At 41.0% G+C, this 21,064-nt stretch overlaps 2 protein-coding genes across 4 annotated transcripts in view; one reads left to right on the forward strand and one right to left on the reverse strand.

The window, feature by feature from the left end:
• tnn (tenascin N) overlaps window positions 1-16,750 on the forward strand; it is a 32,621-nt gene extending 15,871 nt beyond the window's left edge. The window contains exons 8-19 of one of the 3 annotated variants that reach the window (XM_076021342.1): window positions 773-862; window positions 5,227-5,490; window positions 7,238-7,501; window positions 7,746-8,009; window positions 8,846-9,109; window positions 12,028-12,158; window positions 12,769-12,907; window positions 13,001-13,152; window positions 13,577-13,673; window positions 13,753-13,917; window positions 14,574-14,737; window positions 15,914-16,750. In XM_076021342.1, the coding sequence (XP_075877457.1) occupies window positions 773-862; window positions 5,227-5,490; window positions 7,238-7,501; window positions 7,746-8,009; window positions 8,846-9,109; window positions 12,028-12,158; window positions 12,769-12,907; window positions 13,001-13,152; window positions 13,577-13,673; window positions 13,753-13,917; window positions 14,574-14,737; window positions 15,914-16,045 (2,126 nt within the window). In that variant the 3' untranslated portion in view covers window positions 16,046-16,750. The remainder of the gene's footprint in view (window positions 1-772; window positions 863-5,226; window positions 5,491-7,237; window positions 7,502-7,745; window positions 8,010-8,845; window positions 9,110-12,027; window positions 12,159-12,768; window positions 12,908-13,000; window positions 13,153-13,576; window positions 13,674-13,752; window positions 13,918-14,573; window positions 14,738-15,913) is intronic. The other 2 variants (XM_076021343.1, XM_076021344.1) reach the window with 2 other exon arrangements.
• Window positions 1-21,064, reverse strand: part of cacybp (calcyclin binding protein) — a 187,685-nt gene that overhangs the window by 29,234 nt on the left and 137,387 nt on the right. The gene's annotated exons all lie outside the window — the stretch shown is intronic.

Genomic DNA, 21,064 nt, shown 5'->3' on the forward strand with positions numbered 1-21,064 from the left:
GCACTTGCCAGATCTGGTCATGATTCAAGTTATAATGTGTTTTTTAGAGCTGCTATGTTTTTAAGAGCAGTTATTTGAATAATTGATTTTACTTACAATGTACTTCATAATTATCCTCTTATCCGTTGAGGAAGCTGTTAAAAAAGTTGTCAATGGTAAGTCGTTGAGAGGGATTAGTACTCGTATCCTTTCACAGTTAAAATGTGAGTGTAAGGTTACTCACACAGACTACGAACAAGCAAAAATAAAGGTATACAGAGAAAGTTTTAAAAATACATAGTAGTGGAAAAAGTTTTCGGACACCCATAACATTTTACTCAGTAACAATTATTATCATTAAATATTTGACAGAGGTTTCTTTTTGTGCCGCAAAAAGTTTGGCTGCATCAGAGGCACACAAACAAATTGGAATAATTTTGTTGTTTATTTTTAATAAGACAAAATAAGAAAACTAAATTCTTGTAGCTCTCGTATCCTTGATATGTTGCAAGGGACGTCATCTTTCTGAAACATCCAGTTCTGAGCTGGATGGGACAGTTCACGTGCAGCATGTGTGTAAATGTTGGTGATTGCCCCCCCCAAAAAAACTGCACTGAGACAGTACATCACAAATGCTCACAAATCCAAAAACTTTTCCCCACCTCTGTGTTATGGTAATGCAGACAAGAGTTTTATTTAATATTGAATTATACCAACTGTAGGGTCCAGTTTTTTTCTTTTTTTTTTCTTTTTTTCTTTTACCTCCTCTCATCTAAATGTACCTTTTCTGCAGGTCTGCTTCCTGGAACAGAATACCAGATCTCTGTACAAGCCATTCAAGGAACCACTGAGGGACAATCTTCCACTGTGATGGCTGCCACAGGTCAGTGTCAAACATCAGCTTGCCACCCTAATATATTATTAGGTGACCAGGGCTTTGGCTAATTTATAATGCATCAACAGAAGCATCCAACAGAAACGGTCAGTTTCTGTTGGATGACTTTTAAATTACAGGCGAGTCACTTATGTCAATAAAATAATAATAAAAAAGAGGGTAAAGAAATCCCCCCTCAACTACCATTACAAATTGGTCAGCAATCACACGGCTCTAAGCTCTTGTCAATCCCCCGAAAGTTCTCCAGTGGTCAGAACGTAATGGGAAAAGCACATTAGCTGTCAAACACAATGTGCAATACAACCTTTAAACACAGCCGGCGGTAGAGGCATAATGAATTGAGTCAGCAACAAGCACCATTACTGGAATTTACTGTCTAATAAACTGGACAGGCTTTAACAGCAGTGGTGAGGAAGATGAACAAGAGCAAACGTGATCCAAATAATTTAATCACTACAAAATGCACTCAGATGTCGGACCTTGAGAGGTCCTTCTGGGGAGTGTTGGATTTTTGATGGCACAGCATTGAGCAATACCTTTTTCGGTCTAGGGTGAGGTCCATCTTCAAGATTGGACTTCTACAATACCAATAAACAATAAATAAATGGGAAAAGAGAGTGACGTGAAGAGAGACTCCATGTATACATACATATATATGTGTATATATATACATATACACATATATATGTGTGTATATATATATATATATATATATATATATATACATATATACATATATATATATATGTACATATATATACATATATATATATATATATATGTATATATATATATATACATATATATATATATGTATATATATATATATACATATATATATGTATATATATGTATATATATATATACATATATATATATATATATATATATATATATTTATATATATATATATATATATATATATATATATATATGTACATATATATGAGATGTTCGTGAGGATGCCGCAGTGGAGGTAGATCCATCCAAACTAGATGGTGTGCTCACATCAAAAAAGAATGGCGCACAAGGCTTCCTTCAGTGGAAAAAATGTTTTCTGTTCATGCCAGCCACTGCTCTCCCTTGCAAAATAGGATATCTCAATCTGTTGACACCAAAAAAAAAATTCTGATTTATTCATTTGTCCAAAAATAGACTAACCCTAACCCACTTAAAGACAATTAAGCCAAAAAAAAATTATGAGACTTTTAAGGGTCTTTGTAACCAACAGTAGATAGAATTGGACTCAGCAGAGGAGTTAAGCATCTAGTCTAGATGTGGTCTGCCCAGCTATACAGCAGCTCAAGTGGCTCAGCAGGGGATCTCTGCCTGCTCCGTCTGTTTTCTCAGTCATTCCCCTTGAGGAAGAAAGACAGAAATAAAAATGACAAGTGAAAATGTGCAACAAGGTCATTTTTGAAGTTCTTATATAACCTAGAGAATGATCTACAATTTGTGGCATGGCAACAAAAAGCACAACTATCATGTATATGTCATGAGTTCGATGTGCTCAGACTTCTGTGTGTGTGTGCGCACACGCATGTGTGTGTCTTTGATGCTCATTCAGAACTTTGATAGAAGACCTTGTTTTTAAGTCTAAAAATAACAGCTGCAAAGAACATTAATGGAGAGGAGAAAAAGAGAAACTAATCCTTTTTGCATGGGAATTGTGTTTATGGCTGAGGTGAACCTAATGCTTAAATGGGGGGTTTCTGTTACAAAAAACGTGAACTTTTGCGTATTATGTGCTTGGGTAATTAATTACATTTGCACGCCTGCTTGTACAGTTGCACAAGGGCAATGAGGAGATGATTAATGGTTTCCAAAACGGCCCGTCAATGCCATTTATGTGGAAATCCAACTCCATCTATTAAATATGGCCGAGCCAGTTTTGTCATAAAGTTTAACGAGCTGCTAATAGCAGCCGTAAAATATTGTGAAAACAAGGGCCAGGAGCAAAGGGCCGTTGAAAATCACCTGAATGTGACACCTGAAGATTGGCAGTCCCAAAACCAGCGGCGCCTGTCGCTGCACAGTTTCCCTCGGCTCCGTCCGCAGACGTGCTGCGTGACTTCCCCCGCCGTCGGCCTGTGAAACTGCAAATGATGAGGGCAGCCCACTAGTGTGCTCCTTGTGGTCGCCGCCTCCACTGAACACGCCATCTGTAATGGATAAGCTGTTTTGCAAATGGCTGTGGCAAGGGTTCATGTTCTACAGCCTGGTAGCCGCAGTCACTGCTGAACAAGTGGGTGCAGAACGACTGGAGAAATATTTATCAGAAACAGAGCGTTCAAAGTCTAACGGCAGTGGTTGGCGGGGATGGAAACACGTACGAAATATATCACGCACCATTAACAGTTCCCTCCAAGCACCAAAAGGGAGCGCGCTAAGTGACAAATAACATTGATTTGTTTCATGGGACAGCAGCCTGTAAGCTTTATTCACATGGTTGTAAACCAAATATAAAGTTAGGATATTGTAATGCAGGGGAAAGAAACCAAGAGAGGTCCACTGATTTAAAGTGTCAGATTCTCTCGACTTTAATTATTCATGTTGGCTGCTGCAGCGCTGTAAATCTGTTCAACACCCATCCGTTTCATTTCCATTTATCAAAGTCAGGGGGCACCTGTAGCTATCGCTTTATAGGTCTCCTGAAATTTCCTTCAAACCAAAGCCTAATCACCAAGCTGGCTGCAGGAAAGTGATCTTACACACAGTTTTGAAACATTTTCTTAACATATAGCCGCTATTGGAGGTAAATTACTTTGAGTATCTTCAGAAACCTTTATTATTGCCAGTTTGATGGACAACACAGGAACATTCTTACTGATACTACACGTTGCTTGGAGATACTATACTTACACAATCCCTGTCTGTTTTTCCCAATAATGAGCCTGTGTAAACTCCAGCCTACTATTAAGTACAGATTTAAATAAAGGCTAAGGCTTTAACATTAGTCGCGATGTACATTAACAGAATAAACACTGCTACTAAACACTATCATTATCTTCTAGCAGAGCTTTATTTCAGTGGTAACTTCATTGATTTATCTCGAGGAAAAGCCTGCCACTCCTGTTCACTTGGCTCTCGTGTTTTCTTCCTCTTGATTACATGATGGCTGTTTCTTCTGGGCCTCCTTTGTAGTTGTAATCATTTAAGGCTCTTTTAACCACTGACTTAATCCTCATTTTTCGGCCTTTGGAGAAAATACTCGATTCTCATAAAGCAAAACTGCTCTGAATTCTTTCTGTGGCTCAGCTTTTGACAGACTGTCAGGCAATGCTGCCCCAGTGGCAGAACAAGTGCCAACCAGGAGAAGAGAGAAGAGGAAAATGCAGCGAGATTTCCTTTCTTCTCATGTTCCCCCCAGTTTATACCCGCCATATGAAATAAGCTTTTCAAAAAAATAAAAAATAAAAATGAACCTGACTTGGCTTGGGCTACGGATGCGCTATCGTTCCTTTTGACACAGACTGACACAGGTCTGACCTCGACTGAGCCAGTGCCTCAGAGGAATAATCCCAGATGATGATTGCTTTTACATTTCCCCTCACTTCGTCTGTGCCTCTTTAACTGTGCCTCTGTGACCACTTTCATCTTCTGTGTGCCTCTGCCTCCACTCGTTACTCTCGCTTCCTCCGCATCTTAATCACCGTTCCCTTGGCGGAGACTAACACCCGCCATTTTGTGCTGCATGTCTCCTGTGATCCTTACTCGGTGAGTGGGATCACGGTACAGTATTTTCTTCACTGTCTACTTTTAAAGAACTCCCAAAACTCTAATAGTACAGACATAGATCTCAGGTATTCTAAGCCGACATTGAGTTCAGTTACCAACTAGTTCATAAAGGCATTCTCTTCACCCTTAAATAATAAAAAAATATAATGATAAAGTTCTTCTAACGTGCACAAAAACTCAACAGTGACAACTCAGACAGAATTCTGTCAAGAAAAAAAAACATTGTGGATGTTTGGATGATGGATTTTGTATTCATCACAAGTACTTTTTAAAGTTAAAGTCCCAGTGATTGTCACATCCCGAGGGATGCAAAATTTGTCCTTCGCATTTAATATTGTCCTCAGAGGGAGCTGTGGGCAGCAGAAGTGCTGCGCCCAGGAATCATTGGGTGATCTAATCCCCCCAATTCCAACCCTGAATACTGAGTGCCAAGCAGGCCAGGGCAAACACTCTACCACTAGACCACTGAGCGTAATAAAGATTTCCAACATGCTACAGAACATATCATTTCTCTGATATGTTGGTTGTGCTCTAAGCATTTCTCAAAACGCTGTCCACTCAGACAATATGTAGCGAGTGCACCTGTTCACCCATCTTGATCTCTTCCTGCTCAGACATCGATGCTCCAACCAACCTGGTTGCCACTGAAGTAACAGAGGACACTGTGATGGTTTCCTGGGACCGAGTCCAGGCAGAAATTGAGGGCTACATGTTGAGCTACACAACCGCTGAGGGCTCCAGTGGAGAGATCCCGGTGGGACGTGACAGCACCTCGTACAGGATGGTTGGTTTGAAGCCTGGGGTTCTCCACACCATCTACATTTGGGCCTTCAAGGGAGACAAAGTCAGTGGGAAGTCTTCAACGGAAGCAGAAACAGGTAACTCCTCAGAGAGACCCTGGTCAATTAGAGAAGCTGTGGTTGATGCATTTTATCATTTCGTATCTCGTAATGGAAATTAACTCATTACCATTACACAAGATGAAGTACAAATATTCAGATATTTGGCAAGAATTTTTAACATTTTCTTGCAGACAGAATGTGTGTTTTTATTTTTTTGCTTTTTCAAAAACTGAGCCTGTGTATCTTCCTCCTGTCGTCTCTCTGAGAAGATGACATGTCAATGTCCCTAGTGGCAAAGCTCCTTATTGCACAAGGCTCTAGTCTTAAATTGTGCCTATTAATCCCTAACAAGTCACCAATCATTATCCTTCCTCCTTCCGTGTGTTTGTCTTGCATAATTGTGTGTGCATAATTTTGATTTTCTTTGAGGTGTGAGGTAAAATTCATTGCAGAAGATATTTGGCACTCAGCCCACTTACCCCTCTTTGCTGAACTGCGAGGAAGGTTTGAACTCACATTGAAAAATGCCTTTAAACACAGTTAAGTTGGGTGCCTCATTTAAAAAGGTGACCACCCTGAGCCATGTTTTTATGTGGAAAAGCCAAAAGTACATTTGTACTTTTGTACATGTTTTTTTTTTAAATTCTAGAAAAATGCAGCAGAAGAATGTTTTTGCAGAGTTGCCAATTCAATCTCATAATTCAACTTGAACAAGGAGATAAAAACCGTCAAAGGTGTTCATTAAAAATGTAAAGAAGGATTCTGTAACAAAATTACCAAATAAGTAAAAAACTGATGCTGGAAATATTGATGCCTCTTCACATTTATTTTCATATGTCCCTCCCTATTTAAAATGTTCTCTTAGCTTTAGTTTTCAAGTTTTTTTTTAATGGCACACTTGCACACTGTAGATGAACAAAACAATCATGTTTGCTCCAGTCACTTCACTCATACATCAGAATCAGAGTATTTTATTTATTGCCAGTGAAAATTGCTTAAATCAAGGAACATGTGATACAGCCTCGAAAGTTTCTTTGTTGTGAATAACAGCAGTGGCTGGTGAGTGAAAAGCGGTTGGGCAAAAGGGGAAATCAATTTTTTGTTGTTGTAGAACACATTCAGAGTGATGCATAGCAGTTGAGGCACAACGTACAATTGGAATATATTGAGATGAAAAAAAATAGTGACATGTCTTCGAGTTTTTCTACAATCCTGTGCCAACTACCACCTTTCACTGCATGCACAGTGAACAACTGTACTGTGTTTTCCTGCTCTCATAACAGCAGAACGTACAGTACATATCCATCCATGTCCATATCTTGTGTTTTCATAACATATGGCATCAAACTTGGATTTTTAACCTCAGCTTTACCTTTTAATGGTAATTTGGGCTGGTTGTCATAGTTCTCATAAAGAACAACCAAGCAAAAGTTACAACTCCATCACTCAAAAACAGGGATTTAGAATACACATGTTTACAGACCGTCAGGCACAAATGTGATTAAGACTTTTTTCAGTTTGAAACCACAGCTTTTAAAAATACGAACCACATCAAGTGCTAGAATATTCTTTCTGTGATTCTGACGGTTGTTCAAAACCTCCATTAGACCACTGAAAAAAGACATGGATCCAAGTTTGATGCTACCTCTTACACTGTGACTCAAAGATCACATGTAAGATGTACCCATGCCATGCTGATTTTAATCACCTATGTACTAGTTGTGTTTGCGCTAACATAGTGATGTTCTTGATTAGTCTATACTAACCATGAACCACCATGCAGAGCTGGACGCTCCGTCTAACGTCTTGGCCAGAGATGAAACAGAGTCCAGCTTCAGGGTGTCCTGGGATCACGCCCGGGCAGACATTGATGGCTATGCGCTAAGCTACAGCTCCACTGAGGGCACAAGTGAGGAAATCCCAGTCGGCTCTGACACTTCTTCATACAGACTGACCGGCTTGAGGCCTGGGGTCTCCTACGCTGTCTACGTCTGGGCCATCAAGAAAGGGAAATCCAGCAGGAAGATCTCTTCACAAGCAGAGACAGGTCTCAAATACACAATCTCTGGTTTGATCGGAAATTACGTAAACTAAACTCAGAGGTTTACCCAGAAATTCCAAATTTAGAAAAATGTAACGTCAAAGCTTTTATTTTGTTAGATGGTAACCTGACTAACATGTTGTTAAAAGTTGGGATAAGATGATCGATCGACCTTTGAGACTGAACTTCACCTTATCTGTACTTTCAGTTTGCTTGTCCTATAAATATCTTCTGCTAACACCCCCTCCAGAACTGGATGCTCCTGCTAACCTCTCAGCTCGAGACGTAACTGAGTCCAGCTTCACTGTCTCATGGGATCCGGCCCAGGCCCAAATAGATGGTTACATCATAAGCTACAGCTCCTCAGAGGGTTCCAGTGGGGAGTTCCCACTGGGGCCCGGCAGTACCTCCTATACCATGACCAGCTTGAAGCCTGGGGTCCTCTACACTGTCTACATCTGGGCAGTCAAGGGAGCGAAATCCAGCAAGAAGATTTCCACACAAGCTGAAACAGGTCTCTAACCCGCCAGTCTGGCAAATCTAAAGCAAATCTTTAAAAAGAAAAAAAAGTCTCATCCAAAATCTGCTTTTATGAGTCAATGTCACCAAAATTTCCAGACTTTTATAAGGTTATATTATGACAAGACAAACCTTGCATTAACCAAAAGGCTCACATGTTAAACCACTCAGATTTGGCCTGTTTATTTAAGGGACAGTTCCCTGAGTATTCATGCAGCAATTCATCCATCTACCTGCCAACATTCAATGTAGTCCTCAGAGATCAAAGCAGCCCCAACATCCATTTCCTATTGGCTACCTAGAGATACGGTTCCTCCAGCAGGCCCCAGGTCTCCCTGTAGTCTTCCTCTCTTTGGCCATATGTGGAACACAAGGCGGCATTCAGGTCTGGTCACTCCAAGTGACCATAACAGCTCCGCTGCTTCTACTCTGGCGGTCCAGCAGCTTTGTTTCCTCTCAGAGGTCTCACCACTGCACTGCAGTGCAGATCCCATGCCAAAACTTTTTTTTTTTAATTCCACAAGCCAAGTTGACTTTTCATGAACCACACAGCAGTGCTCTATACATGCAAGAATGCTCTCTCTTTATATACGACCCAATATATCCCAAGTTTTTTGAAAAATTGTGTCTAAAACAAACACCAAATACCACATGAAAACACAGTTTGCGATGCACAAAATGTTTTTCTTGTAGATACTACTAATATCTTTTTCAAAATGCATGCCTATGTATTTACCCCCATTTGTTGGGGAGCAATCTTTGATGTGTCTTGCAGTGTGTTCACATTTGTAGTTGAGTCAGTAGTTATTAACTGCTAACATCTTCCTCTAGAACTGGACGCTCCTGCTAACCTCTTAGCCCGAGATGAAACAGAGTCCAGCTTCAGCGTGTCGTGGAATCCTGTCCAAGCAGGCATTGATGGCTATGCCCTAACCTACAGCTCCTCTGAGGGCTCCAGTGAGGAAATCCCTGTCGGCTCTGACAGCACCTCTTACAGGCTAACCGGCCTGAGGCCTGGGGTCCTCTACAATGTCTACGTCTGGGCCGTCAAAGGGGGGAAAACCACCAGAAGGATTTCCACACAGGCAGAGACAGGTTAATACGCACAGAGAGGGTGGCAGGCTTCTTTTGACCTTTTCTTTTTCTTTTTTTAAATAACAAGCAGTTTGTATTAATGCCTCTTTAAAGAACAGCCAAGTAGGTGAAAACTTCTGACATTTTATAAATTCATTTTGCATCACAAAAGTAATGAAGAGTGCTCTAATTTATACAAAAAATTTTACATTACCAATATTGCAGCATTACTGTAGTTGTCATTTTTGTTTTAAAAGCCTATGTTAAATCTATAGGAAGCTACTATAAATAAAATTTAATGGAATGTTCATCTATATCCATTTAATTAGATAGTATCATGAGAAAAAAAACCTATAAGCTATATGTTGTCTTTCAGTATTATTATTATTATTTTTTATTTTTTTTCTATAAAAAAGCAGATCCACTGGTAAGGAGGCGGCCCAATAAGATCTGCTCACATTTCCAAATTATCCCCTGACAACACGGCTGGCACTAGACAGACGTAAACTCAAGTAGGATGTCAGAAAAAAGGGATTATAATAATAATAATAATAAACTTTTATTTGTACAGCGCTAAATCACAGCCAAAGGCGTCTCAAAGCGCTTTATACAATCAGAGAGAACCAACCGGGCCACCATCAGAGTGGATGGAATATGCAAACAAGAAAGTTATTGCAAAATGAAGGGGAAGGCACTTCATACTATCCACCAGTCTGATTGCAATATTGATTTTTTTTTTTTTGCAGATGTACAACATGGCCAACATACTATACATGATAAATTGGTAGTTTTTCATTTCTTTGCAATCTTCTATCTTACCACTAGATGCCACTAGATCCACTACACTGGGTCTTTAAGAAAGATTCAGGGCATTTGTATCAGACTTTGATCACAAAAAATATTCATGATTTTCAACAATCATCTCCTTTGAATGCCTCTAAAATCAGTTGTTGTTTTTTTGATTTTTATCTTCACATAAAATATATCCATTTCAACTTCAGACAGTCTCAAAAATTTAAATTAAATTCAAATAATCCCAGAAAGATTTTGAATTGGATATTATTAACTGGAACTGGAAAAATTATTTTAATTGATTGACGGAACAGGATAAGTCACCAGATGTTACGGCACATGAATGTGGCTTACATAAGATCAACCTAAACGTCTAAATCACAAAACCCCACCACACCCCCTACTTTGGCAGGAAATGACTTCCACATCTAAGACAGGTCACTGGGTAAGTCTCGTAAAATTGTGTGTGGGGGGAAAAATAGCAGCAGCAGCAGCACATGGCGAACATGTTTCAACAGAGGTATCTTTGTGTGAGCCACATGATCTGTTAAATCACCAGAGACCTTGAAGTGAAAGCCGGGTCTTTTTCAATTAGGCAGCAAACGGCCGAGTTCAGGATTATAAATCTGTCCCGTCATAACTCATTAGAAAGCAGCTTGGTGACAGACCGTCGTGCTGCTGAGCTCAAATAGGAAGCCATTGTGTCAAGATACATCATCTGGGATCCATAAAAGCTTGTGTTATTACACTGCTGACGCTGCTGAACAGGCTAACAAGCACCATTAATATGTCAGTTTAAAACAACATGGATGTGTTTCACAGACGTAACACTACACCTGCTACCGTCATAATTCAATTATTTTTTACATTCAAGTGCGGACAATTGTCTGCTTGAGGGAAAGTGGAATTGCACTGTGTGGACTGAAGCTCTGTCTCACGACTCTTGATAGTTGGGGCTCACGCTGAATAACAAGGTGACGCGCTTGCTCTCAATTCTCAAGCCGTAGGAGGTTCAGGCTCCCACTGCTACAGCAGACGCCCATTTGAGGTCAGAACTCCAAACCATTTACATCTAAGTGCCTGTTTGTCTGCAGAGGTAAATTGCGACTCTGCGGGCGGTTTTATTTGTCTGATTCAGACGAGGAGACAACACAACGATTCCACCATTGAAAGTAGAGTGAGGGTGTGAAGAAAAAGAAATGCCCTGCAAAGTAATAGCTACTAGTTACTGTGTTGCCTGAGGTATTTCAGTGTGTTTCTCTCCCTGTGTCTGCGTGGGTTCTCTTCAGGTTCTCCTGCTTCCTCCCACAGTCCAAAAACATGCATGTGAGGTCAATTGGACACTCTAAATTGTACATAGGTGTGTGTGTGAGTGCGAATGGTTGTTTGTTTCTGTGCGGCCCTGTGATGAACTGGCGACTTGTCTAGGAAGTCACCCTGCCTTCGTCCTATGACAGCTGGGATAGACCCCCGTGAATCTGAGCTCAGGAAGAAGCGGGTATTGAAAATGGATGGATGGATAAACTAACAAAATACATGCATTGTAACGTATATGTGCATGTATTTTTATGTTCTATTTTAGGCCTGTACATCCTGCAAATGTTACCTGTCGGGCCATTAAAAATTTAATGTGATTAACATTTTAAGCGCAAAGTGCATCATCTGCAAACACCACATCTGCAAAGTTCAATCACTAAGCAGAGAGTAGGCTTCGGTGGGATAACATGCTCTCCACCAGGGAAAACAGGGGGAAAAAACAGGGGGGGGAAACTCAAAGCTAGAAAAGACGAAGGAAGGTGGAAAAAAGACGGGGTTGGTGTAATTTTTTGGTGTAAAATTGCAATACTTATTGGACTAAAATAAAATAAAATAGATGTCAAATGTTGTGCCACTTCATGAAAAAGGAAAAAAAAACACCTCCATCTGACGTGTTTTGACTATTAAGCACACAGCCCTATTCCTTTTTCCTCTTTTGAAGGTTTTTTTTTTCTTACACATAGCAAACACAAAGCATATTTAGGTGAGGCAGCGAGGTAATCTTCTGCTAAGCCACTCCATCTGAGTTTGTGAGATATATCATAGATCACATCATAAGCAGCATATTCTTGTGCACTGTAATCCCCTCTGGTCTACACTTCAATCCCCAGACATTGATGCCCCTGCGGACCTGAAGGCCAGAGATGTAACAACAGACTCTTCAGTTCTGACCTGGATTCCCCCCCTTGCTGACATCGATGGCTACATTCTCACCTACCGGGATGAGGATGGCAACATGCAGGTACTGTATGCTGGCACTGACAGCTGTTCCTCTATGCATGCAAACTATGTCATACCAGCGCTGCTAAATTCTTTGTGAGCCAGTTTGTACGACACAGATACTGTATACGCTGGGTTGTGTTCATTTGCATATTTATAAACACACTTATTTGTGATGTTTCAGCTCTTGGGCAAACCTGAGGCACACATTTTGTAAACAGAATTTTCAAACAAAGCTGCAAAACACACAGTTTGAGTCTGCAACATTGTTTGATTAGCATCAGACGAAAGGTTGGCTTGGATTTGAAATTACAATCAAAACACTAGAATGTACACAAATAATCGTTTGGGAATTGTTTTTGTACTGGTTGGAATTCTACTGTGACTCATTTGAAGTTATGTAGAATCCTGACCTCTAGCGGTCAAAATTAAAATTAATTAGAACATATGAGTGAGTCTTTTCTGTCATATACAGCTTCTCAAATGATATGTAGTGCCTGAGTGGCCCAATTGGTGCATGCCTGATTTAAGAAAGTATTGTCATTGTCAGCATTGCAATTTCTTCTTATTCATTGTTCATCAATTCAATTAATATTCAGTAAGGTAATCCTTCAACTTGCTTTTGTTCTCAGACAGTTGAAGTTCAGCTCGGTGCCGGCGAGATCAGCTTTTCTGTGACTGGTCTGGAGACAGGGAAGAAATATATTGTCACCATCGTTGCCTACAGGGGAAGCAAGAGGAGCAGAGTAGCACAAACCATCTTCAAGACAGGTCTGTACAAGTATTTTGCTGTGCATTCTTCATTTCCAGTATGTGTATACTCAGCTTGATTTTTTATTTATTTTTTATTTTTATCTGTCCTAGTTGGCCTTCTGTACCCCTTCCCCATGGACTGTCTTCAGGTCATGAAGAACGGCAACCGGCAGAGCGGCATCTTTACCATCTTTATCAATAATAACCGTTCACACCCCGTGGATGTGTACTGCGACATGGACACTGATGGAGGGGGCTGGCTGGTACAAAATAGCATTTTTACTGTCTGTTTTTTTGAGGGTGGAAAGATTTTGCATGGTAACTTTGCAGCTACACATGTAATAGATAGATGTAGTTTTGATCTGATATCACAACACAGTGTGTGTGTGTGTGTGTGTGTGTGTGTGTGTGTAGAAGCGATTGAATAATCATTTTTTTCCTACCTGAAAAATATAATCACGATTACAGGTGAAGACCTTTAAGCACAGATATATCGCTAGATGTCAGCTCTCTGTCTGCCTTAGCTTTTTTTTTTTCTGTCAGGGGAAACTCTTGACTTTTTCGTCCTTTGTTGCCAGCTTGCATTCTGATAAAGGAACTAAGGCATCCAAAAGCCTGCAGCAGTTTGTTTGAAAAATGTTTCCCACAGAGAGAAGTCAGTGAAACCATTGAACTTGACCCTCTCAGGTGCTCCAGCGACGTACGACTGGCAGGCTGGACTTCCTGAAGCGCTGGAGGCAGTACGTGGCAGGCTTTGGCAACATGACAGAGGAGTTCTGGCTTGGTGAGCACTCCAGCGTTTTTTCTTTTTCTCATGCCATAGAACAAGGCTCCCCACATTGACGTCGCTCGTCCCTCTCCAGGTCTGGATAAGATCCACCAGCTGACCAACACTCCCACTCAGTACGAGCTGAGGTTCGACCTGGGTGTGGGCTCAGAGAGAGTCTACGCCATGTACGACGACTTCAAGATTGCAACAGCCAGGCAGAAGTTCAAGCTCACCGTTGGCAAGTACAGCGGCACAGCAGGTGGGCCTTTTGTTTCTCAAATCTTTTCCAAACTGTCAGCAGAACGAACAAAAAAAACAAAAAACTGACAAGAGACAAGACTTGCAGCGAGCAGCTTGGATTCTCTGTCTGACTTTTGGGGAAAGGCAGGAGGAGCCGTGAAAACGGCTCCTTCTGGCTGATCAAACAGTGAGCGCCCGCCCATCACCCTGTGAGGTGCGAAAAAACAAATGTGCAGCAGCGGTGGAGGCAGGTGGGATACTTCCCTGCGAGCTGACTCCAGCACTGTGAGTTATTGACGGCAGCTATATGGGGAAACGTGTATCGGTGAAAAGGCCGGGCATCCTCCAGGCTTTGAAGTCAGACAGAGGCGGAGAGAGAGAAAGTCAAAGAGTGCAACGTACAATGCTGTGCTCTATGTTTGGCATTTTATTAGATTTCCGCTGCCAGAGAGAGACAAAGGAGTTAGAGGAGGGGGGGGAGTGAGCAACCAAAAAAGACGTGCGCTTGAATATATTGTGGGTAGAGTTGCAGCGCTGCTCTGCACATTGTAGAAAACAAAGAAAGGAACAAGGAAGCAAAAAACAACCAAAAAAAACTAAAACAATTTATTCCAGCTCAGACAGACATGCAGCAACCCACATACACAGACACACGTGTTTGTTCTCGTTCTGCAGGCGACGCTATGACGTATCACCAAGGCCGTCCCTGGACCACTGTTGACTTGGATAATGACGTTGCCCTGAGTAACTGCGCTCTGGCCCACCGCGGCGCCTGGTGGTACAAGAACTGTCACCTGGCCAACCTCAACGGGAACTGGGGAGACAACAGGCACAGCATGGTGAGTGAGCCGAGATAGGAAAACTGGCAGATCGCGAGGTGAGTGTATGTTTGGACCAACCCGGAGGAAGAAGGGCCGGTTGAGCATGCAGATCAGGTGGTGGAGGAGCTTTGAAGTCAAGAGGAGTTGCTCTTGAAAGGAGCCCTGCAGGCGCAGTGTGCCTTCTGGCCAACAGGTGGCAGGTTTTTCCTGACCTTTTTTCCACTTGAGAACACTTTGGTTGCTTTGGCATTGTTTTGTTTACGCCTGCATTTTGAAGTTGTTTTCCAGTGGATCCCTTTTCGGTCCAAGTATTGATCTCAACAGCTTTTTTATTCTGGAATTATTTTTCCTTGTCCAACATTCTGAAAACCTCTAAATGTCCCTTGCCGTTTCAGCATGTTTGTTTAAGAAGCAACTCTCCTTCCAATGCATTTGTCATGCATAACAGAAGACTGTTGATTTTGAAAGAGCACTCATACAAACAGCTCATTGCTTTCTGCAAGGGAAAAAGAGGGAATAGGACAATCGCCATGTAGTTAATAGAGGGGCTGTCTTTCTCTCTTGCTCTCTCTCTCACACACACACACACACACACACACACACACACACACACACACACACACACACACACAAAAAGGGTGCTGATTTGGAGCTGTTATCCCGGTCAGCAATCAGAGATAGCCTGATCCAAGGTCTCTCCTGGCTCCTCTTAAGGTGAAGACGAAATGGGCCGAATCTATCAGCCGCAATAAGAAAAAACATTCCTCACAGCGGCTATGAAGTGCTGATTTTCTTTCTTTCCTTTTTTTCTTAACCAGGCTCAGAGGGTAGCAGCAACCACAGTTATTATGTGGAAGCTAGACTGATACTGAACGAAATGGCTGCTGATCTGTGCGCTTGTCCAGATCTCAGCTTTAATATTGCCACTGCAAACCGTCTCCCACGGTGCTTGCAGGTGAAATTCAATAACGGCAAAAAAAGGGAAAAAAAAACAAGCCCACCCTCATGTGGGAAAGGAGCCCGAGGCTGGTATTTATTGGTGTTTGTCATTCTGCCTGCCTGTCGGAAGCATCACGCCTCTCCCTGTTCCTGACTGCCTTCTTCCATCAAGCCTCACATTTAAGACTGTGATTTTCTTCTGCCTCTTTTACATTTTGCTCTCCGCCTTTTTCTCCTCCCACCCTGTTGCACCAGGGCGTCAACTGGAAGCCGTGGAAGGGCCATCTGATTTCCCTGGACTTCACAGAGATGAAAATCCGACCGGTGGGAGCCATGTCCAGCCGGAGGAGACGATGGTTGGCAAACCAAAGCGCAGGCCTCCATTAGAAAGATTTGGCTCTGGAGCTGCCTTCGCTGAAACCGCTGCAGACATCATCAGAATGGAACGTGTCAGTTGAGAAGAACTTGTGTTCCTTTTGTGTGCAGTTGTGCTTCGATGAATCAATCCATATGCCTGTTTCATTGTAACGTTTGGGAGCCCGTAAGTGACAGTAACTTATTGCCTGTTGTACAACAGTGGCAACTATGAGAAATTAGCAGCTCTTTGTACTGTTTAGTGCCATGATCTGAGAGCTTCCTTGCATTGTTTTTACCACTTTAAATATAATTGTAATTATACTGGTTTTAGTTGTGAACCTGATGATAAATCAGAAAACATTTGTATCCAAGTGAATTGGAAACAAGAAATGCATTTTTCTCTTTCTTTCTCTCCTTCATTACTTTATTCATATTCTTTTTTAGCCTGCAGGCATCTGCCAAGTTTTTATATCGTATTTGTTTATTTTAATACCCTGCGGAAAGTTACACTCGCAACAGTTTTGTGTTATTAAAAGACCCCCCCCCCCCACACACACACACACAAAGAATGAAAATGGTGGTTTTGTGGCTTGTGTGTTTTTATTCAGTCCGGTCACGGGTGATTAGTTAGCGCCCTGAGTTTATTGATCAGGAAGCAGGCTGACTGTGTCACATTAAGCTGTGTAGTAAACGCTGTCACAGCACATTAGCCTGCGCAGGATGAACCAGACGAACACAACGGATGGCCTGCTGGAGCGGCCATGTTGCTGCCGCTTTGCATTCATGTGACGGCCGCGGCCCTTATCAATCAAGGCGACGGGCCCGTGTTATTTGCCAAGAAATTTAATTTGTTTTTCTGCGAACCCCGCAACTTAATGACCATATTCTTGTTTTTCTGTCTCAAAGGGTGACAGGGGTTATTAATGTTGTGTTGACTTTGGCTTTATCACTTAATTATACATTTTGGTACTTTCTTTTCGAAAACGCGTGTGTGTGGCTCGGACGGAACGCGTTAATCAACCTTTATGCTAATTCACCATGATTGATTGAAAGTCTCATAAATTTTGCCTTCACCTAATTATATTTTTCAGGCTTTCTCTGCCTTATAAGGTTTTTATGCTGCAGCAAGTGCAAATTAGAATAATCAGGGCAGACATGTTTACTATTTATCATGCCAAGAGGCTGTATATACTATAGATTTGCTGTGTTCAAGCTAGCTATTAAAATTAACATTTGTGGTCACTTGGTCTATTGGTTATTCATGTTGCCCTTCAGCTCTATGCTTACGATTGTTTTGTTAGGCTCCATTCTCTCTAAAACATAAGCAAAGAGCCATGTTTTAAAAATAAGTTCTCCTGTGTAACCCGTGTTGAGCGGATGCAGCATGATGTGAGAAATGGCTCATACGTGCAAGGCAAATTCTTCCTGACTGCTTTTTCTGTTCAATAACATTGTAGCTGATCTCAAAAGTCAAATCACCTGATCTGATTGAGGCTGTTGTTTGTAAAGGCTGATGTTTAAAAAAACAAACTAACAAACAAACCGTCTGCAGTTCCAAGTGAAGCAGCCCTGCAGAAGTAACTATTGAAAAAAATAAATAAATAAAAAACTTGCTAAAAACACGTTTGCTTTACATGGAAGACGACAAAAACAGTGTGGAATCTCGAAGCGCAGAACAAACACTTGCTGGTGGTTTTGTAATCAGACAGACGACATGGACATGCAACACAAACACTGACACTGACAGCAGCTCGTGTTTTGTTAATCCTTAGAGCAACACAAAAGTCTATATATGGAAATGGAAATGTTTTTAGACATGACATTGCAAAATGTTTACCTTCAAATATACTCTCTGGTTTAAAACACCAACTGGAAACGCATCTCCTAAATGTAGCCTGCAGCATCTGGCAGCTTTTATCTTTCTACAGAGACTGAGTGTTTTTCATTTTTTTTCATTTTTGCTGCACTGTGAATATAAATATGAATCTGCTCTCCATACGTGTGCGTGTGTACTGATGCAAAATGGTATATATAACAGATTAGTATGGGTCACTGGCCTATGCTCATTCATCCATGGCACCTCTCAGCCATCCTGTTGTGATCAATAGCTATAAATGTTAGAGCATCAGTCTAACATGTGGCTGGAAACACATGTGGTGTATGTGTTGTGAAAACAATTTGTCACACACCATGTCCTTGGCTGATGTTAGGTCAGAATTATGCCACTTAAAACCCAAGTACATTCCCCATAAGATGCGAGCTATTCAAACAACACTGCACCGCTTTAGGAATGTCACTTCTCCCTAAAAAGGAGAAGAATGTGTACTAATCAGACGAGGATGTTCGAGTGGAGTGGTTGAAGGAATTTTAACAGCAGATATTCTCACGATGATGTTACAAAATTATGCGTTCATAGCAGCAGCATCTCACTGTAGTAGTGGAGTCCAGTATATTTAAGCTTGCATACATCCTTATTTGGTCTGGCAGTGTTGAGAGACTCACATGGACCTCTGGTTCAACAGTGTGACAGATTTTTCGTGAGATGCTTCAGTTTTTTAACAAGCGAGTGTTTGGTTTAAAGGGTTTGAGGGGCAACTGCCCTTGGAAACAGAAAAGAAAGGATGGGGCAGATGTGGCCATGGAGACAAGTAAAGGTGAAAGCCAAAAATAAGGGTCCACAGTCTAAATCATACAGATGCAACCAGTCATACAACATTTCTTTTTTGTTTAATTTTATCGATTTTTAACCCTTAAGTCCCACATTTTTGGTTTGTTTTTGACGCGCATGTGACATATGATCTTAAAAATACGCAAAAAAAAAACAACATTGCGATAAAAGCACCATAAAAATGTTGAGAAAACGTGATCAAAATTGAGAGAAATATCATGATCAATCATAATAAAAGTTGTGGTCATTATAGTGATAATATATATTGATGACTGTCATGGTCCATAAATACAAAAAGAGATTTAAAAATGATTAACATAGCAAACATATAAAATAAAACATTTTTTTAAATTGTTATAATAAAAATCCAGGAAAGATCTCTGTTAAAACCAGTGTGAAATGTTGCCACAGTTTGTGAGAAATCTTCGAAATCGTCTTAAAATGACTTATTCTTCTTGCTATTGTCTTTTCTTCAGCTCTGTCTTTGTCTTCTTGTCTGAAAGGATAAATTATTTAGGTTAAGTCAACAATCCCAACTTGGCACATATATTTGACCAAATAGGATTTAAAACAAACAAACAAAAACAAAATACCATGAGTTATTGGATGGGCTGAATAAACACCAACGCTATATAGGTAATTTGGAGAAGCAGGTTTGCTTTTGGAATGTGACAGTGGGTGGCAGTTGTCCACTTTGGTCACAGCCAAGCAATAACTGTACTGAGAGAAACATTTTACATCACCTTTTGTACACTGTCTGAAAAATATTCCTTGTGAAAATTAATAAATACTTTTTAAAAACACTTTTTGATACGCTATGGAGAAGGAGAGCAATGTCTAGTTATTTCACTATTAAAATGAGCACTTAAACATCATGTACCAAAGGCAGACGATACAAACAAAGAAGATGGTGTGGCTGAATCATGTGGCCACCCGCAACACACTTCACTGTTGACTCACCCAGGGTAACTTGTTTGTCCATTTCTCCTCTTTATTTATGCTGGAATGTGCGCACTGGTGATGCCGGTGTTCGAGCATGCCTTCTGGTAGTGAAACGTCTGTGATGGAAAATACTCGGCATCGACTAATTAATAATTCATACAATTATTCTTAATAGTGTCTGTGAAGGTTCTCAGTCATCCAGGTCATCTTGAAGTAGAAAAAAAAAACAAAAACCCTCTCCAACCGGTTTTTTAGAACTGAAGCAGCCTCTTGGATGAGAGGTGAAACGTCTCCAAGATCACAAAACAAGTCCAGTTGCCCTAACTCAACCCTTGTACCTAATATTAATGGTCTTTTTGCCTTTATAGTCGTTGCAGTCTTGCAGAGGTGAGTGGCCCGTCCCGCGGCCAGTGCCCCGTAATTGCGGTTGCTGCTTACCTGTCGCGACTTACTCACTGCTGCCACCTGCTGCTTATCGCTGTCCGCACTGCTACTTACTCTCTTTCTTGCAGTATTGTTTTATTGATGTTTGGTGTATATTGTGTTCCTTTCATTTCTGTTGTTGATGATTTAGGATCCGTCATCCTGCTCCCCGGCTGTGTTTTATTGATTGTAGACAGATCTGATCAATTGCCTCAAAGTTGCCACCCTTCCCCCTATTTCTACTTATTTCTATACTGGAAACACCTTTTCTTGTGTTGTGAAAATTAAGATTTAGTTGCTAAATGTTTTCCTCACCATCAGGGTTTTTTGTGTATTGCTTTATTTTAATTTTCATTTCTTCCCCTTGACAGGTGCTGAGGACCCTGGCAGCAGTTCACTCCCTCAGGTGGTGGGTTTCTTTGCAGTCCTGAATTGTTGTTGATTTTCAGTCTCATTGCTGATTTTTGTTGTGAACCCTTTGACCTTGCTTCATTCCCTGCTGCCTTGGTAAGCCTCAGCCCTGTCAGTTTTTCGCTTGGGTTGACCCCCCGGCCATATTAGTTTGTATAATCGCTGGTGGCTGATAATTAAATTGGTCTCTATATTTCTTATTGTTTATTTTGGAGAAATAAAACATTTTAATCGAAGACATTCTCTGACCCTGTGAAATATCAAGCGTTGTATAATATTCAGCATACTATTTCACCATCCTGTCACAATCAGTTATCAGTTTAACATTTAAACAAGAAAGGGATTTCATTTTCCCACAAGATCAACAGTTTTTACACAGTTTGCCAAGTTGGATTTCGGTCTCTGCCCGTAGCTCCTTGCGGTGAATCTCAATTTTGTAATCTCAGATTTTACAAATCTCTTACTCAAGCATGACTGACAGATTAGAGTCTTGAAAATACCCCTTGTGTCTGTCCTATATATTCAGCTTGTCAACTCAAAACAAGAAGAAAAACATGCAAAACAGCAAACCTTGCTGTCAAATCAACTAGTACCTCAACCTCCAA

The sequence above is a fragment of the Nelusetta ayraudi genome, unplaced genomic scaffold (assembly GCF_046127955.1).
Source record: "Nelusetta ayraudi isolate G7.1 ecotype Tasmania unplaced genomic scaffold, CSIRO-AGI_Nayr_v1 ptg000011l, whole genome shotgun sequence".
In the NCBI taxonomy this organism is placed as follows: domain Eukaryota; kingdom Metazoa; phylum Chordata; class Actinopteri; order Tetraodontiformes; family Monacanthidae; genus Nelusetta; species Nelusetta ayraudi.